Source organism: Ctenopharyngodon idella, chromosome 5, assembly GCF_019924925.1.
Source record: "Ctenopharyngodon idella isolate HZGC_01 chromosome 5, HZGC01, whole genome shotgun sequence".
In the NCBI taxonomy this organism is placed as follows: Eukaryota; Metazoa; Chordata; class Actinopteri; order Cypriniformes; family Xenocyprididae; genus Ctenopharyngodon; species Ctenopharyngodon idella.
Window position 1 is genome coordinate 3,853,782 of NC_067224.1, and position 22,954 is coordinate 3,876,735.

At 39.4% G+C, this 22,954-nt stretch overlaps 1 protein-coding gene across 3 annotated transcripts in view; it reads right to left on the reverse strand.

The window, feature by feature from the left end:
* LOC127513509 (voltage-gated potassium channel subunit beta-3) overlaps positions 1-22,954 on the reverse strand; it is a 47,606-nt gene that overhangs the window by 23,854 nt on the left and 798 nt on the right. For 2 of the 3 annotated variants that reach the window (XM_051895353.1, XM_051895352.1), the window contains exon 1: positions 14,062-15,210. The exons of the other annotated variant lie outside the window; for it this stretch is intronic. In XM_051895353.1, coding sequence (XP_051751313.1) covers positions 14,062-14,309 — 248 coding nt within the window. In that variant the 5' untranslated portion in view covers positions 14,310-15,210. Of the gene's footprint in view, positions 1-14,061; positions 15,211-22,954 lie in introns of those variants that run through there. 3 annotated transcript variants of the gene reach the window in all.

Here is a 22,954-nt window from a genome sequence, read left to right on the forward strand (position 1 = left end):
AAAGTGTTTAATGATGCTGAGATCTTGGCTGATTCTCTTTTTCCTATCACAAGCCTGGCTATAAATCATTCTGTTCACACACAAACACATGCTGTAACACTGGCCTCCGCAACAACCATGGTGTTCTATTTATTGATATGTTTACACAGCCACTATGGTGTATGTACGGACATGCACACAACTGTAGTTTGTGAAGACAGCACTGAAAGAATCCATGTTACTGTGCGCTTTTGCATTGTTATGTTATTGCTGGAATATTTGAATCTAACCTATATAATTAGTGGTGATTTCTAAGGCCTCTAAATTAACAACATGATCAAAACCTGCTACACACAATCTACTACAAGCCTTTTGCCGTCTGATTGATAGTTCACGCTTTTTAATAAAATCCTTATTTTTTATTTAAGTCCTTTTAATATAATTCTAAAAATGTCAACTTCCAGGTTCACGTGTCTTTTTCCTGTGAAATCTTTACTTTGGAATGGATTTTTATAAAGTAAACGTAAGAATAACTTTTATATTGTTAGTAATATTTTAAGATGAACACTTACTGGACTGAAGCAACTTAGGTTTACTTGATTATCAATACATTTTTTTTTTTTTAGAAAAATCATGTTAAAATGTGAGTATTAATTATAATACATCAGACGTTTATTTGTTCATCTCTCAATCATTGTATTATATGTTTTGCCCAGAGCTTTGATCATAAAACTAAGCATTTAAATATCTTAGGAAGACATATTAGGGTATATAGCATGACAACTAATATTTATATGCATTTTATTTAAGTATTCTGCTATACTGTTATAAAGGTCTCAATGTTTTTTACAGTATCAACATTTCATCTTATTTTTTGTCCATATATAGCTATATCAGCAACTGCACCAAATTGCATATTTTTTCTCAGTTTGGGCTTCTGAATAATATTGAGCTGTATTTCTCCCTCAAGTATGAGTTCCATATTCTGAATATATCAGAATATATGAGCCATAAAAGCCTGATGTATCAAATTTGATACTCAAAGAAAAAAAAACACAAACTTCTTTTTTTCTTTTCTTTAGATTTTGTCTAAAGGTTCAACACACAGTTCCATTTCAAAAAATGTAAACATCTCACTCAAATTGTTATGCTGATAATATAATTTGCAATGACATTACACATTTATTTTCACTTTTGGAACCCACTGAATCTGCAAGAGGTCACATCGTACATCTACGGACACATCAGGCAGATTCATAAAAATCAGAAATGCAGAGCACACAACACCATCCAGACACACTCCTCTCAGAATACTGCAGTGCACCACAACAGGGTGGAGAGAGAGAGAGAGAGAGAGAGAGAAAGAGAGAGTGTGTGTGTAACAAATGTGAAAATGTGAGTGAAGGCAGATAAAGTGGAAATGAAATAATGACAAGCACAGGCAACAATGAGATAGAAACTGGGAGAGAACAAAGAGTGAAAAACAATGATTTAGAAAGAAAGAGGGAACAATTTTGAGGGAGTGTGGTGAATAGCGAAAGAGAGAAAACAGAATGGACAGAAGTGGTGGGAGAGAGCAGCGCTCATTTCTCCACAGAGTGTCTGTCTGCAAACCGTAAAAGGCCCATTCTGATTAATGTACTTTATAATGAGTTAGCATAGGCAATTACTGCACATGCTGAGAGGGGGGAAAAAACGAGTGCGTGAGCAGGAGAGAGAGTTGGCAGAATGGCATTCTCATGCTACACCTTAAACATACGTCTATATACTACATATATAGTGTGCACAAGAGAATATTGCATAATGTGCTCAGCTTCACCTTCTATTTCTGGTGTGATGAATGAACCGAATATGCATTATACTTTATCATTTGATTGGACTACCAAAAGTTACGGTGAACCAACAAAACTGGAATAGTGCAAAACACTGTATTTATTTCTGAAATGAAAACTGGATGCCACTTGCCAAATTATATATGCAACAAAGTAAAGTCACACATCATCAGCGTACAATAATACTGTTTGAAATTTTGGTCTCACTTTATATTAAGTGTTTTTAACTACTATGTACTGACATTTAAATTAATCATTTGATACAGTGCACTTATTGTGTTCATACGTTTTTACATTTGTACTTATATAAAAAAAACTGCATTTAATTACAGCTGTAATTAATTTCTGTAATTACATCCATAATTACACTGTTAAGCCTTCCCTTACACCTTAACCCAGCCTTAAACTTAACCTAAGGTCAGTATTGACACCACTCTTTAAAATGATTAAACCTTAGTAAATTAATATAACAAAATAAGCAGTAAATTAATTTGACATAATACACCTAAATTGTGTTGACCTAACTAATTTAATTTAATTTGAATGAAATAAATTAAATTGTGTGTAAAACTTTCTTCAATTAAATTAAGTAAGGCTAATGAATTAAGGGTAATAAAGTGTGACTAAATTTTTTTTTTTAGTGCATACTGCATGCTATCTCATGTGTATACTTTAAAAGTACTGTGTATTCAGTAGCTTGCCGAATTTTAAATATTCACAATATATTCACATTATTTTGCTGAAAATATTGTCATATTGATGCACATTAATGAATTTTGTTTTATAAATTATTAGTTTAAACAAATTAATAATTTGTTTTAGCTATATTTAGTTATCAGTATGTTAGTATTCTATTCCAAACATAGCATCATTCGAATAATTTGCACTTGACTTATTTCCATTAGGGACTAAACAAGCCCCAAGAGCGTGGAGCTGGTGAAGGACAGGGAAGGCAGGAGGAGCCAGGGTGGATCTTTGGCGTAAGGTCTGGGTGGAATCTGGGAACCAACTGATGGAGGCAGAGCCGGAAGCGATGGAGACCCAGCAGAGCTGATAGGCCGATGTACCAGGGCAACATCCATGGCTTGGAAGCCCAAGGTGAAGCCGCTGATGCACGGAACCAAGGTGATGATGGAGGGAGTGAGGATGACGGGGAAGCCAGAGGGAAGGAGGACCCAGGTGGAGCCAAGGGGTAAAGGGTCGAGGCGCAGCTGGAGACCTGGAAGTCCGTGGCGGAGGCAGAGCGACGATTGACAGAGGCTGAGCCAGATGGACGAGGGAATCAGGAGGAGTCCTAGGGCCGAAGGATCACGGTGAAGCCGACGGGCTGACAGGCTGAGGTGGAGATGAGGTGAAGCCAAGGAATCCATAACACCGTGCCGAGCTGGTGATTGGGAGGGCCGAAGCAGAGCCAGAGACTTGCACAAAGCTAGTGGCGGCGGCAGAGCAGAGGAGCTAGACGACACCAGGGAAGGTGGCGGGTCCAGGGGAGGAGATGGGAGCAGGGAGTCGGGCGGGAACATCGGAGCAGGAAGGTTTCAGGACAGACCTCCAAACAGCCAGATGGAACCAGCGGAGAATATGTAAATTCAAGGGTGGGGGAGGGAACTAGATCTATCAGGCAGTGGTCCGCTCTTGGCTCTCTAGGACTGACATGGCGGCTGGCACTGGCTCTGGGACAGATGTGGGAGTGGGCTCTTGCTCTTGGACCATGGTGGGCATGGGCTCAGGCTAAGAGTCAGTAGTGGACTCATGCTCTGGCTCAGGTTCCGTGCTGGGTGCGGGGCTAACGTGTTCTCCTTCCTCTCCCTCACAGACCGAGAAGGGGGACCCAAAAATCCGCAGCACTCACTCTACATAACTCGCGAACATCCCTTGAGGACCTTCCACGGGCCGGCGTGCTTTTGACAGCTCGTTGAGGCTTGTCTGGTAAAACAGACAGAGGGAGCAGTCAGGATAGTGTAACTCATGCCAGGCTGAGAAAATTCTTCATGTGATCCTCGAGGGAACGTTCCCCCTGATCCAGGAGGAGGAGGAGGTACACAGCTGGTATGTCCATAGTCCATTTAAATCTTTATTTTGAGGATGGTTCTTCTGTCAGGTGTAGTGGTAAGCATGCACGAAGAAGAAGATTAAAGTAGAGAGTACTTATTACAATCTGAAACACTCAGGAGTTCAGGAATCCACGTAGGAGAAACGCTAAACCGACAAGGGACTGAATTGAACAGTATAGTATAAACACTAGGTAAATATTATGAGAGACAGGTGCAAATCAAAAGTAACCATGAAAAAAACAAGGACATAACAAACAAAACAGGACTGGAAAACTAAAGGAACTAAAGGAAAAAAATGTGACAATAATGAGTAGGACTAAAACTGCATATCTTTTTTGTGTTCAGCAAGGTGAGTAAATGATGACAGAATTTCTGTGTGAACAATCTATTAAATAATAATGTTTGTAATTTAAAAAGAATCAAAGGTATTCCAAACTGTCTCAGCATGGCAAGTACATTTCATCTCAAATGTTCAAACTCAGTTAACTGTAACTGTACAGTAGCTGCTGAAAAAAATGAACCAGCATTGAAAGAAGTTTACTTACAGTATGTGACATGTCTGATCAATCCATGTCCCATAATGCATTTTAAGAAAAGGTCCCTTCCCTGGAACTCCTCACCCTTTAAAAATTTGATCTAGGCATCTTATAGCAACATGAGTTTCTTCACAGTTGACAGCATAAAGCAGCTATTCGCTTGGCCAACCTAAAAGTTGCAGTGCTGTCGCTGGGGCAGTGATAACTGTGATGCTGTGATGCAATGTCTAAAGCAACAGCAGACATAACGGAGAAATATGTATAATGATGTAGGACAGGAATGAGACTGGAAGATGTTTCGTGACATTATACTGAAAAAAAATCGGATGCAGTTAAATATGAGTCACCATATGCCTGTGAGATGAGCTTGATAAGATTAATTTGCTTAATGTGATAAAACAGATCTGTTTCATTAACATGACTGTTAGCACCTAGGAGCTAGAACAAAAACTGAAAACACTAAAACACAAATATAAATGTGTAAAGACCGGAGTTGGAGTACTGGTCTTTTGGAGTACTTTGGAGGTTTTGGTTTTGGTGTTAAGTTATGGTCTAGTTCTGGGCCTCAAGGGTTCTAGTCTTGGTCTCAGGGGGTCTGATATTACATTTAAAGTTCATATATTTTTCTTTTATATTTTGAAATTTCAACTTCATCATTACAAATGTGTAATTACATATGTATTTAAATGAATTACATATATTTTTAAATGAATTTTAGTTTACCATATATATGCCTGTCACTAAATTCATTAGTACTCTTTAACCATATTTCAAAGAAAATAATAGTCATTATTAAATTACATACTAAGACGTACTTAAGTCTTAAGTGGGTCAAAATAGTCACTCTAAAGTTCAGCTAATTGCATGTAATGTAAATGTAAACTATTATATATAATAATGTACTTTTCTTTTTTTTTTTTTACAAGGACATACTTTTGCCACAGTGTTGAAATAACTTAAGAGCTCAACATCCAATGTATTTTCAAGTCAATACTGAAGGTCAAAGAATTACAGAACTGTTTCACTGCAGAAGTCTGTAGTATTCGGTTTTTCACTTGCTACAAAAACATGCTTGAGAAAAATTAGATTACATTTTAGATTTGTACAAAATTAACACAATTTAAATTTTGTCATTTATTCACCCTCATGTCTTTCCAAACCCATAAGACTTTCGATAATTTTCTAATCACAAATTAATTTAGATTTCTGTGCCTCCATTTACCCAAAACTTTGAGACTTCAAAAAGTTCATAAAAAGACAGTAAAAGAAATCCATATGAATCGAAGTCTTCTGAAAAGACACGATCGCAGAGTATATGATGAACAAATTTAATTGACACTTTTATTCACATATAAATATTGATCAATGCACATACAAAGAGCACATCAAATATGGTGCAGGAGCTCAAACATGCATGTCTGCAGGTATTATAACCGCCTTGCTTCATATAATTTGAAATATAGTGCACGAAACATATGAAAACTTTTATGGTGCATTTTGTCCTTTTTGGAGCTTAAGCAATAAGCACCAAGAAGCTGTGGTTTACAGTGAATTTATAACAGCTAAGGGGCGTTGTTAGGCACAACGCGGAGCGGAGTCAATTGAAAAATATCAATTGAGAACAAACATATGTTTACATTGCTAAGAGAGGTTGATAAGGGTGTTGTGCAGTGATACACTGAACCGCTGGGTGAAGCGGACATAGCCTTGTTTTATTGTGAATAAAACACAGCTATTGACCAATCAGAATCAAGGACTGGAACTAACCGTTTTATAAAACAAATTATAGTTTTCATTTAGCCAACACTTTAAAAACATTTGACCCTTGTAAAAAGTACACTTTAGCATACTTTAAAAAGAGTACTAATTATGGACATAATACTTTAAAAGAATATACTTAAGCACAAACTGAATGTAAAGTTTAATTTAGGACGTAATTGTGCGATATTTACAATTAAAAGAAAATAAATTGATTAAAAATTAATTGAAATTAAGAGTGCCTTTTTGACCCACCAAATTCGGACTTAAATACATCTTTATGTGTCATTTCATACTTTTATTGCCTATGAAATAAGATTAAAGTGTAGATTGCACTGACAAGCATTTATGGTAAACTAAAATACTCTTTAGTGTCATTTCTATTGAAACATGTATGTCATATATTTAATAGGTTTGTAATTACACATTTATAGTGATGAAGATGCAATTTAGTACATTTAAAAAATATAACCTTTACAGATAACATCAGATAACACACTACAGTTATAACCAAGTTAAATTTATAAACAAGTACTTTACAAGTGCTTTAGTATGTTAGTCAACACAACAAAATAAGTGCACTTCTTTAAAGCACGACAAAAGATTATTCAGTTTTTAGTTCAAACAAAGTTAAAACATAATGATTTAAAATGAACATTGAAGTAAAACCTTTAATTGAACATCATTAAAAAGTTCACATTTTAACAGTCTACTTAAGTGTGAAACATAGTTATGAAAGTGTCTACCTCTTTACGTGGCCTTTTATTTCATTAATAATATATTATCTGCAAGTACAGTAAATATACTTTTAAGATTCGAACACAACAAGTCCACATTCAATACAATTAAGTGCACTTCTATTCCACAAGGAGAGATCAGAACCTTCTAGTGTTCACATGTAAGCCTGACAGCAGGCACAGCACCAACCAACACCCATTATATTGACACAATAACAAATGAACCTGTTAAACATGTAAACACTGTAAGCCACTTCAACCCTGTAGGAACTGATATAAAAATAATCTAACATATGGTTTGTGAATATTTTTCTGGCTAAGGACATTGCTGTATAACCTCTCTCTATGACAAGCACAACTGCGATATTCACAGATGATGTGTCGTTAGATGCGTATGTTTCTTAATGGTCTCCATCTCCCAGTGCATGAAAATGAAATGGTAGCTATTTAATCACAACAATTAGGAGTAATTAGCATAATTATAGCTATTGTTATTCTGAATGCCATTAATGGTCAAAGCAAGTATATTCTAATGTGTTTGTATACATGCCTTACATTTCGAAAAGTGTATGCGTGTGCATTTAACTGCATTTATGTGGGGGTGTTTTGAATAACATCTATTAAATTTACCAGAATAAAAAAAAGAGAGAGAGAGAGAGAGAGAGAGAGAGAGAGATTTGGTTGAGTGACAGGAATGGGAATCTCTTAACCACTTGAAACAGGCTTTGGCATGAAAATACAGTGACCACTAACTGAGCTTACAATCTTTCTATTTTTACCAGCCAACTTCCACCCTCTGGCTAATAATCTCTATCTTTTACACACCATGGCACAGCTGCTGCTCAACAGAGATGATAACACAATGTAAACTAGACAAACTTTGCTGTTGGCTTGAGAAAGCCTAGCTCAGGGGTGGGCAAGTCCTAGAGAGCCGCCGTCTTGCAGAGTTCAGCTCCAACTCTAATCAAACACACCTGAACCACCTAATCGAGCTCTTCAGGATTACTAAGGCTACATGCATTCTCTTGTACATGTTGACATGCATTCTCTGTAAAGCTGCTTTGAAATGATATGTATCGTGAAAAGCGCTATACAAATAAATGTGAATTGAAAAAAATGTGAAATACATGCAGGTGAGGTTTTTTTTTTTTTAGGGTTGGAGCTAAACTGCAGGACAGCAGCTTTCTAGGACCGAACTTGCCCACCCCTGGCCTAGCTAAAAGGTTTGAAGTAGTTTTAAAAGCTTGAAGTCAGAAGTTTTAAAGGAGACCTATAATGCCCCTTTTACAAGAAGTCTCTGGTGTCCCCAGAATGTGTCTGTGAAGTTTCAGCTCAAAATACCCCACTGATCATTTATTATAGCTTGTGAAATTTGCCCCTATTTGGGTGTGAGCAAAAACGCGCTGTTTTTGTGTGTGTTCCTTTAAATGCAAATGAGCTGCTGCTTCCTTTCCAGAAGAGGGCGGAGCTTTAACAGCTCACGCTTCAGTTGCTCAACAACAACAAAGCTGGAAAATCTCACGCAGCCAAAATGAGGATTGTCAGTAACGGTGTTCAGCCTTACATTGTTCAAACCGGAGTCGACACTGATGGAGAGACTCAGGAAGAAGTTACAACTTTTAGAATGAAACTGGACGTTTCTGAATGGTTAGTGGATAAATTTATGTAGTTGCTGTGGAGTTGATTCAACTCATCGACTAGCATGTGCCGTCATGTTAATCTTTTGTGCAAATCCAGAGTTGAATTGACCCTCGTTTGTGAAGCAGTCTAGCATTAAAGCAGCCCAACATGGCCTCACCCTCTTTGTTGCATGTTCCCGGGGGCGGGGTTTATGTAAATTTTAGGGTTAGTGAAGCTCGTTGCAGACTACCAGCCATTTGTTGTAGCAAATTCTTTAAAAGAAAATATCTCTCTTTGCATTGAACTTTGAGCGTCATAACTTGCAGACTTTGTTTATGCTCTAACAGCAACATTACTCACTAACTAAAGTTAAAAAAGTGAAATCATAATCAACCATCCCTTTGAGGCCATGCAGACAGACAGACAGATACATCCCACTACCTATCTACAGATACCACATAGGAAGGGAGTATCTGTCCAATATGAAAAATGAACATCCAGAGTTTGCTTTTAAGGCCAGGTATAGATCAAATAGACTGATGTGCAGCAAAGTGGTAACACATTTAAATAATGGCTCAGCAATCACTGAGAAAGTGGGTGTGCAGTCTGAAGCTGACATTAGTACAACACAAACACACACACACTCATACTAATGTATTGAAGGCAACGTGATATTTTGAAACGCATCTATGGATTCTTCTCGCCTCCACCTGGAAAGGAAAGTAATTTCAGTGGCAGAGCAAGTACATTTTGATCATTAATGATTCTTTCCTTTAGGATAACATGCAACGATGAATCGTATGGAAGCTAGTTTCCTCCATGGAATAAGGAAATTAAAAATGGTAATTGCAACTTTTTTTCTCAGAATTCTTAAGTTATATCTCACAATTCAGACTTTCAACATGTCTTCCAACCAATACACCCATATAGGTCGTTTGTCACTTCCCTGAAATACGACCCATAGGAGCGTTTACTAAAGTTGTGCCCCTATCAACAACAGGACACTTTCATTTTAATGCATTGTACCCTTTTATCTTCATCATATTTCAGGTTTCGCATAGCTCAATTGGTAGAGCACTACAATATACAACAATATGCAATTGTGATCATGCGATTGTGGGTTGGATCCCAGGGAACGCATGTGCTCATAAAGTGCATATGCGCTATAAATCACAAAGGGTAGGTAAAAAAAAGAAAAAAAAAAGAGTTTTGCAAAATGGAAATAGGAATTGCAAATGGTGTGTAAGGGACCGTGTAAAAGTCCACACATTGCATTTAAATGAACATGCATTTTGATTGGTAACAATCAAATACGTCACATGACGACAGACGTAACATGACACTGTCATTATTTTTACACCAGCTAGAAGGCGCATGACTTTAAAACATAAATATAGGTCGTAATAAGGTGCGACCTATAGGGTCGTTTTTTGGAGGAGGACAGCCTCCAGACTTTATAACCCGCAACTGCGAGTTTATCCCCCAGTTTCACAAACAAGGTTTAAGATAGTCCCAGACTAAAATGCATGTTTGAGCTGTTTTAACTGAAAGCATCTTGCACTGATATATCTTAAAATATGTCAGTGCCATTGTTTTGTCTCAAGATGCACACGAGTAATGTTTTTTTCCAAGGCATGTTTATAAAATCTACTTAAATGCCCTAATTGAACTAAGGACTGATCCTTGTTTAATCTAAACCCTGCCTGTGAAACCAGTTCTAAATCTCACAATTCTGAGGAAAAAAAAGCTCAGAATTGCACGTTATAAACTCAGAATTCTGACTTTATTTCTCACAAGTCTGAGTTTATAACGTGCAATTCTTTTTTCTCACAATCGTGAGTTTATATTTCACAATTCTGACTTGTAGATATAAACTCAGATTTGCAAGAAATAAAGAATTGTGAGATAAAAAGCCGCAATTGCCTTTTTTATTTCTTTTTTCCTTGGCGAAAACAAGCTTTTGTAGAATCATGCACAGACCTGGAATGTGTATTAGGGTCAATTTTGAATCCCTGTTGACTTTAATGGATAAATCTGCAATGCCCCATGTTCTAATAATAGCATCCCTCAGACAGTCAAACATGACCTTTAAAGACTTAATGGACAGCATGGATTGTCCAGCTGTGAAATATGTGCATGTGTGTGCTGTATAATTGCATTCCACAGAATACACCTAACCTTCAAAACACACACATACACACACACACACACACACACACACACACATATAAACACATACATGTTTGTTTCAATACAAAGTTCTGTCATGAAACTCTAGATGGCACAGGCTGATAGGTCCTTAACTCAATCTGCTTGCAATCACATCATTCTCTGTAGGGCACAGATGACTAGTTCCTGCTGTATCAGCAGCCAACGAGTTCGCTGCTCAACCATCAAATACTGGTCAGTATTCGCTGTAGCAATTGCAGAGCGCTTTCAGAAACCCTCCACCTGTATAGATTTGCTATGGGTAATTCATGAACGCAAATCCCGAACTTGCTCTGCAGCAGCAGAAGCAGCAATAACCAACATCAGTGTAGCAGATCTGTTCCACCAATACCAAACATATCAACATTGTCATATCCATTACCATACCAAACACTCCGAGAGTTGACAGAGCTATATTAGTGAGGACATTGCATAGACTTCCATTGATTTTATATCAGGTTAATGATATTTTCTATGGCTTAACTCAACCCCTACACCTAAATCTACCCATCACAGAAATGTGCAAAACACTAGATTCAAATAAAAACATGTTTATTTGTAAACATGTCCTCGCTAGTAAAATGTCCTCACTAGTTGGTTGTCATAATGGAAAGAACTCCCATTACCCAACTAAATGTTTACATTCCCTGATGAAAATGTGAGTGGCACTTGTCTGTGCAAAACTCACTGCCACAATTCTATATAATTGTAGGTGACTGCCAGAGTGTTGCTATGCTGTTGTTAAGGTGTTTGGAGTAGCACATTCTTGTGTGGTAGCTAGAGATTTCTGGGAGGTTGCTAGAGTATTGATAGGTGGTTGCTGGATGGTTGACTACAAATCAAAAGAATAATTTTAATTGGTTAACAGTGCAAAACTCACTTACTATTATATGTCATTTTACTGTAAAATACTGTCAAATTTATTGGGTTTGCAAATAAAAACTATGAATTACCATGGGCCGGTTGTACCAGCTGGACGTACACCCGGTTGTAAGACTAAGCTTAACGTAAAATGCGTTTTAAGTCCTGCGTAGAATTAATACCTGTTGCACCATCTGGGTGTAGCGCACGTCTGAGACTAAATCTTACGCCTAGTCAAAGGTGAGAAGTAAAGTGAGAAGTCTTGACTTGTTTCCATGGTGAAAATAAAGATAAATAAAAACGTTGAGATGATGGCGCATCTGGTATACAGGCTACAAGATCAGCGGGCTTTCCGGTTTGAAAGAGTAAGTATATGGAGACAGAGAATTTATTGAAAGGTTCGTTTCAGCAGGTTGCTGAATAGCTCAATAATTTTTCTTGCTTCACAATCTGAGTAATTTATTTATCCTTTTTTCGGCTCAGCAGTCATTTTTCATCTATTCGTTGGAGCGAGTAAATTCAAATTAATAACTATAGTAACGCGAACGGCGTCTCAACTAACAGTGCTGTAAAACATGCCAGCGTGTAAGCGCATCGTCTACGCTAAGCGTATCTGCGCCTAGTTGTAGTTTTAGATGGTGCAACAGGTGTAAATATTCATCGGAAAGCTGGACGTAACTACATCCAGCGTAGAGCTTACACCCAAATTTTTTATGTCCAGCTGGTGCAACCGGCCCCATATAATTAGTGAAAAACAGTAAAAGGACAGTCCCAGAAATACTGCGTGACACATCACATGTGAATATATTTTCTTTAAATAGTTTTGTTATCGGTAATGTTCATTGGGGTGTTTTGTGTTACATATTCTGTTGTTTAGTTTACGTTTATTGCATTATTTTAGTGTTGTGTGTGTTACACTGTAAAAAATTATTTTCAGAATTTGTTATTATAAAATTTTTTCTTTTGTCAAATCAACTTCAAAAATTAATGTGGTTCAGATAACATAATATTTTGAGTTTCTGTTGATTAAACCAATCGCCTTCATTGTATTAACTCAAATTTTTTATTTCAATGAACTTTAAGGCAACCAGGTAACTTACTTTTTTAAGTTAAACCAACAATTCTTTTTTACAGTGTATAGTGGTGTTTCATCTTTGTACACGTGCATGACCATGTTCACCCGTCTATATACGAGCACTGGTCATGTTTTATGGACAGACCAATTATGATGAACTCTGATTCATCATGTGACTTTCTACTGTACCCCCTATATTATTCTGTTGGTTATATTGATAAAAGGCTGATTTTGGTAATTTGGTAGATTGGTATAATGACATATACTGTTGTAATACAGGCACCAATATACAATCCCATATAGCTCAAACACTGTCCGTTTTCTACAGTGAATTTCTGGCAACAACAGCTGCCGTTTCGTTTGCTTTTTCTGGTAAATTTAACAGGATATGTTTACAGTGTATTTATGGCTCAGGACCATCAGCTCTAAAACTCACCTTTTTATCATCTACCAGACACAAATCACAAGTCAGGTTACTTTTAAAAAGTAATAAAACAAGTTCTACTCATTCAAATTGTAACTTTTGGCAAGTTCTGTGTCTTATGTAACAACTATCTCTGTGAGCTTATCAAATGTAATTTATAATGTATTATAAGTTTAAATCAAGGCCGTAAACATGTCTTGAACATTGGTGAAGGAAATTCTAGGTCTAATTGGGAAATAATCATTTTTGAACTATTTGCATTAATTTGCATTAAAATATGCATACATGTAGGCTACTTTTATTTGTATGCCTAATGTGTCGAAAACGTAAATGTGTCTCATCACACTATGAAATTACATGAATCGCGTAAAAGCATATTTTTAATTCAAAACGGCCATATTTGAGAAAAGAGTCGAGTACATCACTGGATGTTACTTGTCGGCCGTCACGCTCTGCTTTTGCTTCTGATTGGCCATCTCAATCATTTTGACATTGACAAGCGCTGTTAGACCGCTGAAGCAGAGCAGTCACCAGACTAAAAACGAAACTTTTAACAACATACGGAGCGCTGCGAAATGAAGTGCAGCAGAGCAGTGCAAGAATTTCAAATATTGGGGGGGTCAATTTGGCAATTTCTAATTATTGGGAGGAACTTGTCCCCCTCAGTGTCTAAGGTGGTGACAGCCCTGGTTTAAATGTACTCAACACCAAAGGCATTAGCTGAACTGGTCATAACATTTAAGCAAATGATGAGATTGATGCCTGGCCCTTTGACATCCAGTTTGCCATTCATTCAACTCACCCACAACACAAGCATTCAAGTGAGCACAAACGCACTCAGCACTGTCAGCGGCCCCTTATGAATCTTTAAAGAAGCCATAAAACATCAGCCAGGGCAGAATAACCCAGTCCCAGGCTGAGCTGCCACCCAACAGGTGGTGTTACACACATACACACGCCAGCTCCACCTGTCTCACCTGTATTTCATGCTACTGTGTCGTCCAAATGCCTCCTTCATGTGGGCGTGGCCTTGAGGCAGGGGCCGTGTTTTGACTGAGATCTGAGGGGGGTAGTTGCCATTTCCCCCCTGTCCGCTCCCTCCTCCTCCTCCTCCACCTCCTCCACTGCTGCTGCCCCCTGGAGGAGGGGCAGTTCGCAGGCCACACAGCCGGTCCTCGCTGCGGCTCTTCAGATTGTGCTCCGTACAAGCAAATGAGACCTGCATCCTGACCAGCCCTCACACACTTGCTGACACTGTGTGTTTGAGTTTATCAGACTGAAGATGTTTGTGGTAGTCTCACAGTAAGTGGCAGATAGATAGATAGAAAGATAGATGGATGCACAGGGCAAAGTCAGGTCTTGCACCTGCTGACACAAACTTGCAGCTGTTGCGCGGAGGGAACGCGTCCAAACGCAACCCTAACGCGGTGGGGTGCGTGTTTATGTCGCCAGGAAAAAAGTCACGACTGGCTGCTGTCCAGGCCTTTAATATGCTGCTGCGTGCACAGTCTGTCTATGCAGTCGCCTACTACACTTCTCTAATACCCTTATCGACGGAACTTGAAGACGCTCCTCTCCGTGTTGAGGCATTCCTCCGCAGAATCCGGGTGGTCTCTCTGTGCGAGGCGGGGGACCTCCTCAAAATGCGGAACCACCCATCCACACCGGGTTTCCACCGACAGGATGCGCAACAGCCGGTGCCGCTTCACCTAATGGCAGTAAAGCCCAGATACGCGGAGGTCGAACGCGACTGCAGAAACGCGACTTGTGTTCACGCGCGCCTGTCCATCTCCTCGTCTAAAGTCGTATGAACACAAAATCACGCACAGGCAACCTCTTTCACGCACTATGTGGTGATGGTCACTATCTGACACACAGCTCGCCCTCACGCGCTCGACACACGGCAGCAAATGTCGCGCTGTTTTTCTGACGCGTAATTATTGCCATGGTGATCATCGTACGCGATCAAAAGAGAGTTTGACAGCTCCGCAGTGTCCATATTCCATCGTCAGATCTTACTTTAGCAGAAGATATGTCTCATCATGAAGGCGTTATAATGTCAAAATGTGAGGGGAATTGTGCATCCGCTCGGAGCGACAGAGCCATCAAACGCGATACTGCCAACTCAGAACCCAATGAAACCCTCAGTGAACCCCCACCCTCTCTCTCTCTCTCTCTTTCTCTCTCTCGCGCTCTCTCTCTCTCTCCCTCGCGCGCGCACTCTCTCTATCTCTCGGATTTCCATTGTGATTAATGTGTGAATTGAGCAGGACCACTGCGGAATAATCATGTTATTGTTTGGGTCTCACACACACACACACACACACACACACAATATTTTACATTTCTCAGTTGCTTATATAGCCTACGAATAGACCTCAAAGGATATTTTTAAAAACAATACTAAAATAATACATAAAATAAAGGTTCTAAATATCATAAAACACAAAGAATAAGTGGGAAAAACGAATAAAGGTTTAAAAATAAGTACAGTTCCCTATACAAGTAGAACAAAACATCCAGACTATCAGTCAGCCTATACATTTCACTGATAATACTGTAGGCCTATATTAAATTTTAGCTACTGCATAAACCATAAACTGACCAAATTTGATTAACATCTTGAAATGAAAAACTGCAATAAAAGATGGAATATTTTTTGTTTTGAGAGAAATTTCCATATATTTATATATCAGTAGACACACTGCAGTACATTCAGTGAATATTAGAACAGTATAAATATGATCAAATTAGCTTCGAATTGACTAAAACACAAAACACATCAAGTTCCATAAAGTCAGTAATGTTTCCTAAAGTAAGACATGAGATCATCACTTTTATCCTTTGAGAAAGCTAACAACTTTCTTCATTTTTTTCAATATTTTATATATTCTGGGAAACATTTTACAATCTCTGGACACAATCACACTTCAAACACACAAGCCATGAGAATGAAAGAGCAAGGAAAATATTAAAGTCGCAATGAAAGGGAAGTAGTGATAGACCTTGATGGTGAATGCAATTTCACCAAGTGCCACGTGTTCCTGGAACAACATTCTAATCAACCAATCAGATTTGAGGGACAAGTTTACAGTTTATGTCAAGTTTAGGCTTACAACCAGGGTTAGGTGCTTCTACATCAGTGTTGTTCATCTAACATTTCCCTCGGATTTTAGGGATAACTTATGGGTAGGGTTAGGTTTAGAGGTAGGGATAGGACTACATTTTCAGACAGGTATGTTGATCCAGGAATCCGAGTGTAGGGGATTATTGAAAAAAATGTAGGGTGGGGGTTTGGTTCTGTGCATCAGTTGATTGGATGTTGAGATGTGGGCGTGGCACTCAAAAGTGGAGGCAGATGAACATGAGCTTGGAGGGGTGGAGTTTAAACAGACTAAATGACTGGAGAATTCCTGACTACATCCGTGGTTTTCACTGGAAGATCCAGTTTTGACATTTTGATCAAACATTACAAGGTCCAAATATAATAAAAATGAAACGTGCACGGATTAATTGTTCACATTAAGATCTATAACATTCTTTTAGAAAAATACATAGTGTGAATTTTCATTTCATACTGAATTTAAGGTGGCATGATAATGAAAACCAGGGCAAAAGTATCACATAAACATGGGTACAAGCTTAAACATGAAATATAACTCACACACACTTTGGTTCGAACAGGTTGAACCAAACTGCAAGAACCTCTCTGTGTATCATAAACCAGTACAACGAGTGAATTGTACTCAAATATGAATCACAGAAATGTGCTCTCGCCTCATAAACTGTTTAAGAAGGCCAAGGGTGTTTTTCAGAGCCAGATGGTTGTGCTTCTGTTGCAACATCTGCACTGAACCAGCTCTCTGATAGCAGACCACAGGTACAAGAGATAAAATCCTCAAAATCATTCACACCAAAGCACGTCTTATCCTGAAACAGTATGAAACTTCAGTTGTTTAAGGAGACGTGTAAGTATTTCTGCATTCTGAGTCATGGGAGTTCTTTCTCAACTGACGGTTCAAATGCATCAACATTTGTACACTGTCATGCAGCTCTAGCATGTTTTTCAAAGCTGTAGTCAGTGCGCACAGAGACTGCTGCCAGCCAATCAGAGCGTGGCAGTGCAGAGGAGGCAGCCAGTGACAGCGAAGCCGTGCTGTGTAGTGAACATGGGGGAAAAGAACAAATCTGTTCTCATCAGAGAACATCTGCATGCAGAGGAAGAGAGATAGATGGGAGTGTAACTGTCACTCAAAGCATGCGGTTTCTGACAATGCAAACGAACCAATCAAGAATCCTCTTTTATCATTTGCTGACAATAAATGTCTCTAACCAGACCAGTGTTGCAGGAACTGTCCAGGGTTCTGAAATGCTCCAAAAATACCAGATCAGCAAAAAAATTACAATAAATCCTAAATTAAAGGGTCACCCTTGTGCTGACCCGTCGAGGCATGGACTTCACTAGACCCCTGAAGGTGTGCTGTGGTATCTGACACCAAGATGTTAGCAGCAGATCCTTGAAGTCCTGTAAGTTGCGAGGTGGAGCCTCCATGGATTGAACTTGTTTGTTCAGCACATCCCACAGATGCTCGATTGGATTGAGATCTGGGGAATGTGGAGGTCAAGTCAACACCTCAAACTCGTTGTGCTCCTCAAACCATTCCTGAACCATTTTTGCTTTGTGGCAGGGCACATTATCCTGCTGAAAGAGGCCACAGCCACCAGGGAATACTGTTTCCATGAAAGGGTGTACATGGTCTGCAACAATGCTTAGGTAGGTGGTACGTGTCAAAGTAACATCCACATGGATGGTAGGACCCAAGGTTTCCCAGCAGAACATTGCCCAAAGCATCACACTGCCTCCGCCGGCTTGCCTTCTTCCCATAGTGCACCCTGGTGCCATGTGTTGCCCAGGTAAGCGACGCACACACACCCGGCCATCCACGTGATGTAAAAGAAAACGTGATTCATCAGACCAGGCCACCTTCTTCCATTGCTCCGTGGTCCAGTTCTGATGTTCACGTGCCCACTGTTGGCTCTTTCGGCGGTGGACAGGGGTCAGCATGGGCACCCTGACTGGTCTGCAGCTATGCAGCCCCATACGCAACAAACTGCGACGCTCTGTGTATTCTGACACCTTTCTATCAGAACCAGCATTGACTTCTTGAGCAATTTGAGCTACAGTAGCTCGTCTGTTGGATCGGACCACACGGGCCAGCCCACGTGCATCACTGAGCCTTGGCCGCCCATGACCCTGTCGCCAGTTCACCACTGTTCCTTCCTTGGAGCACTTTTGATAGATACTGACCACTGCAGACCGAAAACATTAATGTAACCAAAAAGAATGAAACGGGCTTCATTTTCTTCATCCTAAATATTATTTCTTACCCTTTTCATTTTTTAACTCTGAGGTGATATGCACGTTCTTGACAAGCTTTGTGAGATTCACTCTCAGAAATAACATTAGATGTTGTTATGCTCGAACTGATAATAAGTGCAGCAATACTGTGTTCTGAAGGTGGTCACAGCTGTGTCAGAGATGAATTTCCACTGCTGTGTCCCCGAGCAAGGCTCTGAAATGAAGCTTATATCGTATCCCAAATGTATTAGATTGAACTCCTGTTTAGCTTCAATAGTTGTCTCAGCTGCAAACAACGTGAGGTGCAGCGACTGAACATGTGCTTTGTGGAATCAGAGCACAAACCACCTGGTGTGCGATTGAGTCCATATGGCGGAAGAAAGAAAGAAAGACAGAATATGCCCTCTTATTTGCCTGTAAGGTGTGTCCTACTAAAAGCCTAATTAAGACATAATTGCAAATTAATTGACAAAAGTAGGTCTCGACCGATACGGAGGACGAAAAGCTCTACTTTCTTTCTTGTTCCAATTTCACGGAGTAAAAACACATTGGAAAACAGTTTATTCTCATTTGCTTTTTTTTTCTTCAATAAATCTGTTGCATGGCCTCCAGTGGACAGCAAAGAGAACTGCGCGTCAATTATTCATGGAAGTAAGAATATGTTTTTCAAAAGAGGAAACCTGGAAACAGATCGCTGTCCCCCCTAGAGAGACAGAGCTTTTAAGTGCTTCCATCTGGAGAAAACACAACATGCGATAACATAAAAGCGTACACAGATACACACACGTGCACGGACACTTCTAACCGCGGTTTGTGAATTCACAAACCCAAGACATTTTGTTCTCCCTCTGTGCTTTTCTTCTGTCACTCATCTTCCAGATCCTCACCAATCCCTGTGGTACTCATTGCCCTCTCTCAGTGCTTTTTTTTCTCTTTAAGCTGCTGAGCATAAGCCTCTGCTTCCTCGCCATCTTTATCTTCACAGAACCAATATGTCCCATAATTCAGGCAACACATTGAAAAACATGAGAAAACAGACAATATCAGGAATTATTTATAGGCCTCCTGTGGTGAAAATCAAATTTGTAATGTTGTTTATATGTCTATGCGGTGGTTTTAATAGCCTATGCTTTAAAGGGGTCATATCATGAAAATCTGTCTTTTTTCGTGTTTGAGTGCTATAATCGATTCCCGGTGCATCTACCAACCCAGAAAACATGAAAAAGGGACAACCTAGTAACTTTGTTTTGGCAAGCCTTTCTCTGCAAGCATGTGAAAAATCGATACGCTCAGATTTCGCTCCCCTTGTGATGTAGGAAGGGATCTTATTATAATATTACCACCCCTTAATCTGCAGATTTCCACCCATGGTGCCGCCATTTTGTTTTCTCAAGCAAAAATGGTGTACCAGTTCTAACACCATGGCAAAAGTTGGAGCAAAGCATGCTAACTGTTCTGTCGTTGCTGAGATGGCGAACAGGAACATGGTTTGTGTAACACTAGCAACACATTATTAGCTGTTTGATAACTTAGTCAAGCAAAAGGCTAATCATATTAATTACCATAAGGCCTATGTGTCTGACTTTGTACAAAGTGATACATAAAACGCATTATCATTCTGAAACATCGACTTGTAGACAAGCCTGTATAATTCACTCTTCCACTTCTTCTTCTGAATCAGTTTCTGGTTCAAGCATATATGGCTGAATTAAACCAGTATTTCCACTTGCCATTGTGCAGCGTTTACTGCCCAAGTGGATCTCTGAACTGGTGTAGTGAGTGGAGGCGGGGCTAATTTGCATATTCAAAGACCAGCATATACTAAATGAAGCAAGGGTGTAGAGTTACATTAAAGCTATTTTAAGGCATGAATATTTTTCTTCATAGGATAAAAAAAAACATTTAAATATGTAATTTTGATGTACAAACGTGAATTTTAAGGGATAAAATTATTGACTACAGAGGGACTTTAAAGGACAGAGAGATATGAATGACAATGACAGCCTCAGACTCGCATCATATGCCAATGTTAATGTGTCAGGATGCTAATTAAACAGTGTTTGATTGTGTTTACCCTTTTTCAGGCAAATATAAATAACTTATTTATCGCTGTCTCTGCATTTCGAGCTGGACTGAAGAATCAAAACATGCTGTTTTGCACCTATATATATGGTGATTTGTGAATCCATATTGAATTGAAATCACCGGAGGTCAGGCCATAGAGGACCTTCATTCTTTTACACATACACACAAACAAACACTCTGAGTTCTCTCAGGCTATATAAAGACACTGTAGCCCCTGTGCCTCAAATCAGCGAACCTTGAGCACGGCCGGCAGTTCCCATGGCAACCCGCATTGAACAAATCACCTGGGGACACAGAACAGCCTTATGGGATTTGTGGTGCAATTATAACAGGATTATAAGTATTATGAACTTCAGAAAATGTCCACCATGCCATACATGTCCCAGTGGTTATATTTATTAGGGATAAAGATATTGTGGATATTTGGAATACTATACTACTGTAGTAAGTGTACTGTGCATTGCATGCCGAGTATGAAATACATGATTTACTACATTTGCCAAAAATATGCAATATACAACCAGAACACACTGTGTAATCCACTACATCCCAAAAAGCACACAAATTGACCTTCTACACTGTCAGGAAAAAAAAGTGCAAAAATATGTACCCTCTAAAGTGTCTTTATTATGATTTTTTTTTGGTTATTGTCTCCCAAAAGAAAGCACTGATTCTGAACTGCCTGAAATGAGTCGTCAGTAATTCCAGTCCTACTTCCTGCATAAACTTACGTAGGTTTGTAACAATTTTTGCATAATGCCCACCTATGATATTCATTGGCTGCCCATGAACAACATCGACTTTGTCCTCAAACACTGTAGGTGTAGCTGAGACTGGAAGAGTTTTTTCCAGTCTCAGCTTTCTTTCTTTTGTCGACATGTTGAGATGATGCTGTTTTCTACTGCCAAAGCAAATCCACTTTGATGCACTTCTAAAAGATGAGACTCGCGCTTACTCGAGACTCGCATTACTGTTCGTTTCACTGTGTATCAAGTGCCGATGAACATCCAGAGCTTAAATTCAGATATGGTAATGGGCGTTTGGTTTCCAACACACGCTGTAAGTGGTTGACCAATCACAACAGACTGGTCCATCTGACCAATCAGAGCAGAGCAGGCTCTCGGAAAGGCGGGGTTTAGAGAGACAGAATCCTTTATCGAACCATTTCAGACACTGTGAGAAAAGAGCTGATGCTGCAATGAATATTATGAGAAAATTAAAGTGTTTTTTGACCTTGGATGCATGTAAACCTATTGTAGGATAATCTGAAACAAAATTAGGAACCTTTAAAGCTGCAGTCCATAAGTTTTGCCTCTTTGCCGCCATCTCTGTTTGAAACCTGGAATTGCAGTTATTTGCAGAATTATCATATTAAAGGCAGGAACACACCAAGCCGATGGTTGGCCGTCGGGCAGTTTTTGTTAGTCGGCCGACTAAGTTTTCTCAGTGTGTTCTGCACCGTCGGCTGAAGTTGGTCCTCGTCAGCTTTTTTTCGGCTGATTCGACATGTTTAATCGGCGTCGGAGCTCGTTGGTCCGTCGGGCCATCTGATCATTCTGATTGGCTGTTCAGCTACTGCCACCTGCTGGTACGGAAAGGCATTTCATCTTACGCAGGCGCAGAACGGACGTGCTACTTGGCCATCGGTTTGGTGTGTCAGGGCAACTTTGGACCCAGACGCTGCCGACGTGAGTCAAGCCCGCAGTCTGCTTTCGTCGCCACTAGTTCGTCGGCGTCGGCTTGGTGTGTTCCTGCCTTTACGTGGGTTGTGCATCGGCACGGCTCCTCAGTGCAGATGAATCTAATGTTTTGAAGAGAATGTTTGCTGTCATTCACCGCACCGGTGGATACTGTACAAGTACTACAGAATCACCGATTGTAGTCTTGGAAGTATAACCAAAATAAGTAACAAAGTAAGTAACCACAATCACGCTACCAATGGTGATTAAATCTAACGATTGCTTAGCTCATATCACATCAAACCAGGCAAATTATTATTATTGTTATACTTTGTTCTCAAATTGTTAATGTTAACAATATCAGCATTGCATGACTGTGTATTTAGTGTGTATTAGCGTTACCTGTTGATTTTTATTTCTTTACAGTCTAATCTCTAATGTTAATTTGTCATACAATCCTCCATCAAAGTGACAAGTTTAATTATTCCAGCTACTGTGAGAAAAGGCTATAAATGATCCACCACCTGCAGCAACCACACACATGCAATATAGCCTACTAGCTGGGACTCGTTCTTTATGTAAACAGACGTGACGTAATGATGCAAAGACGAACGGCGGCATGCTCGAACTTCCCACGGAAGTACCATTCGAACACATTATTACAAGTAGTCACCAGTAGTTGCCAGTGTCACTTTGTAAAGAAACACTACACACCTATAGACTGAACACCTAATACGCATTTGCATG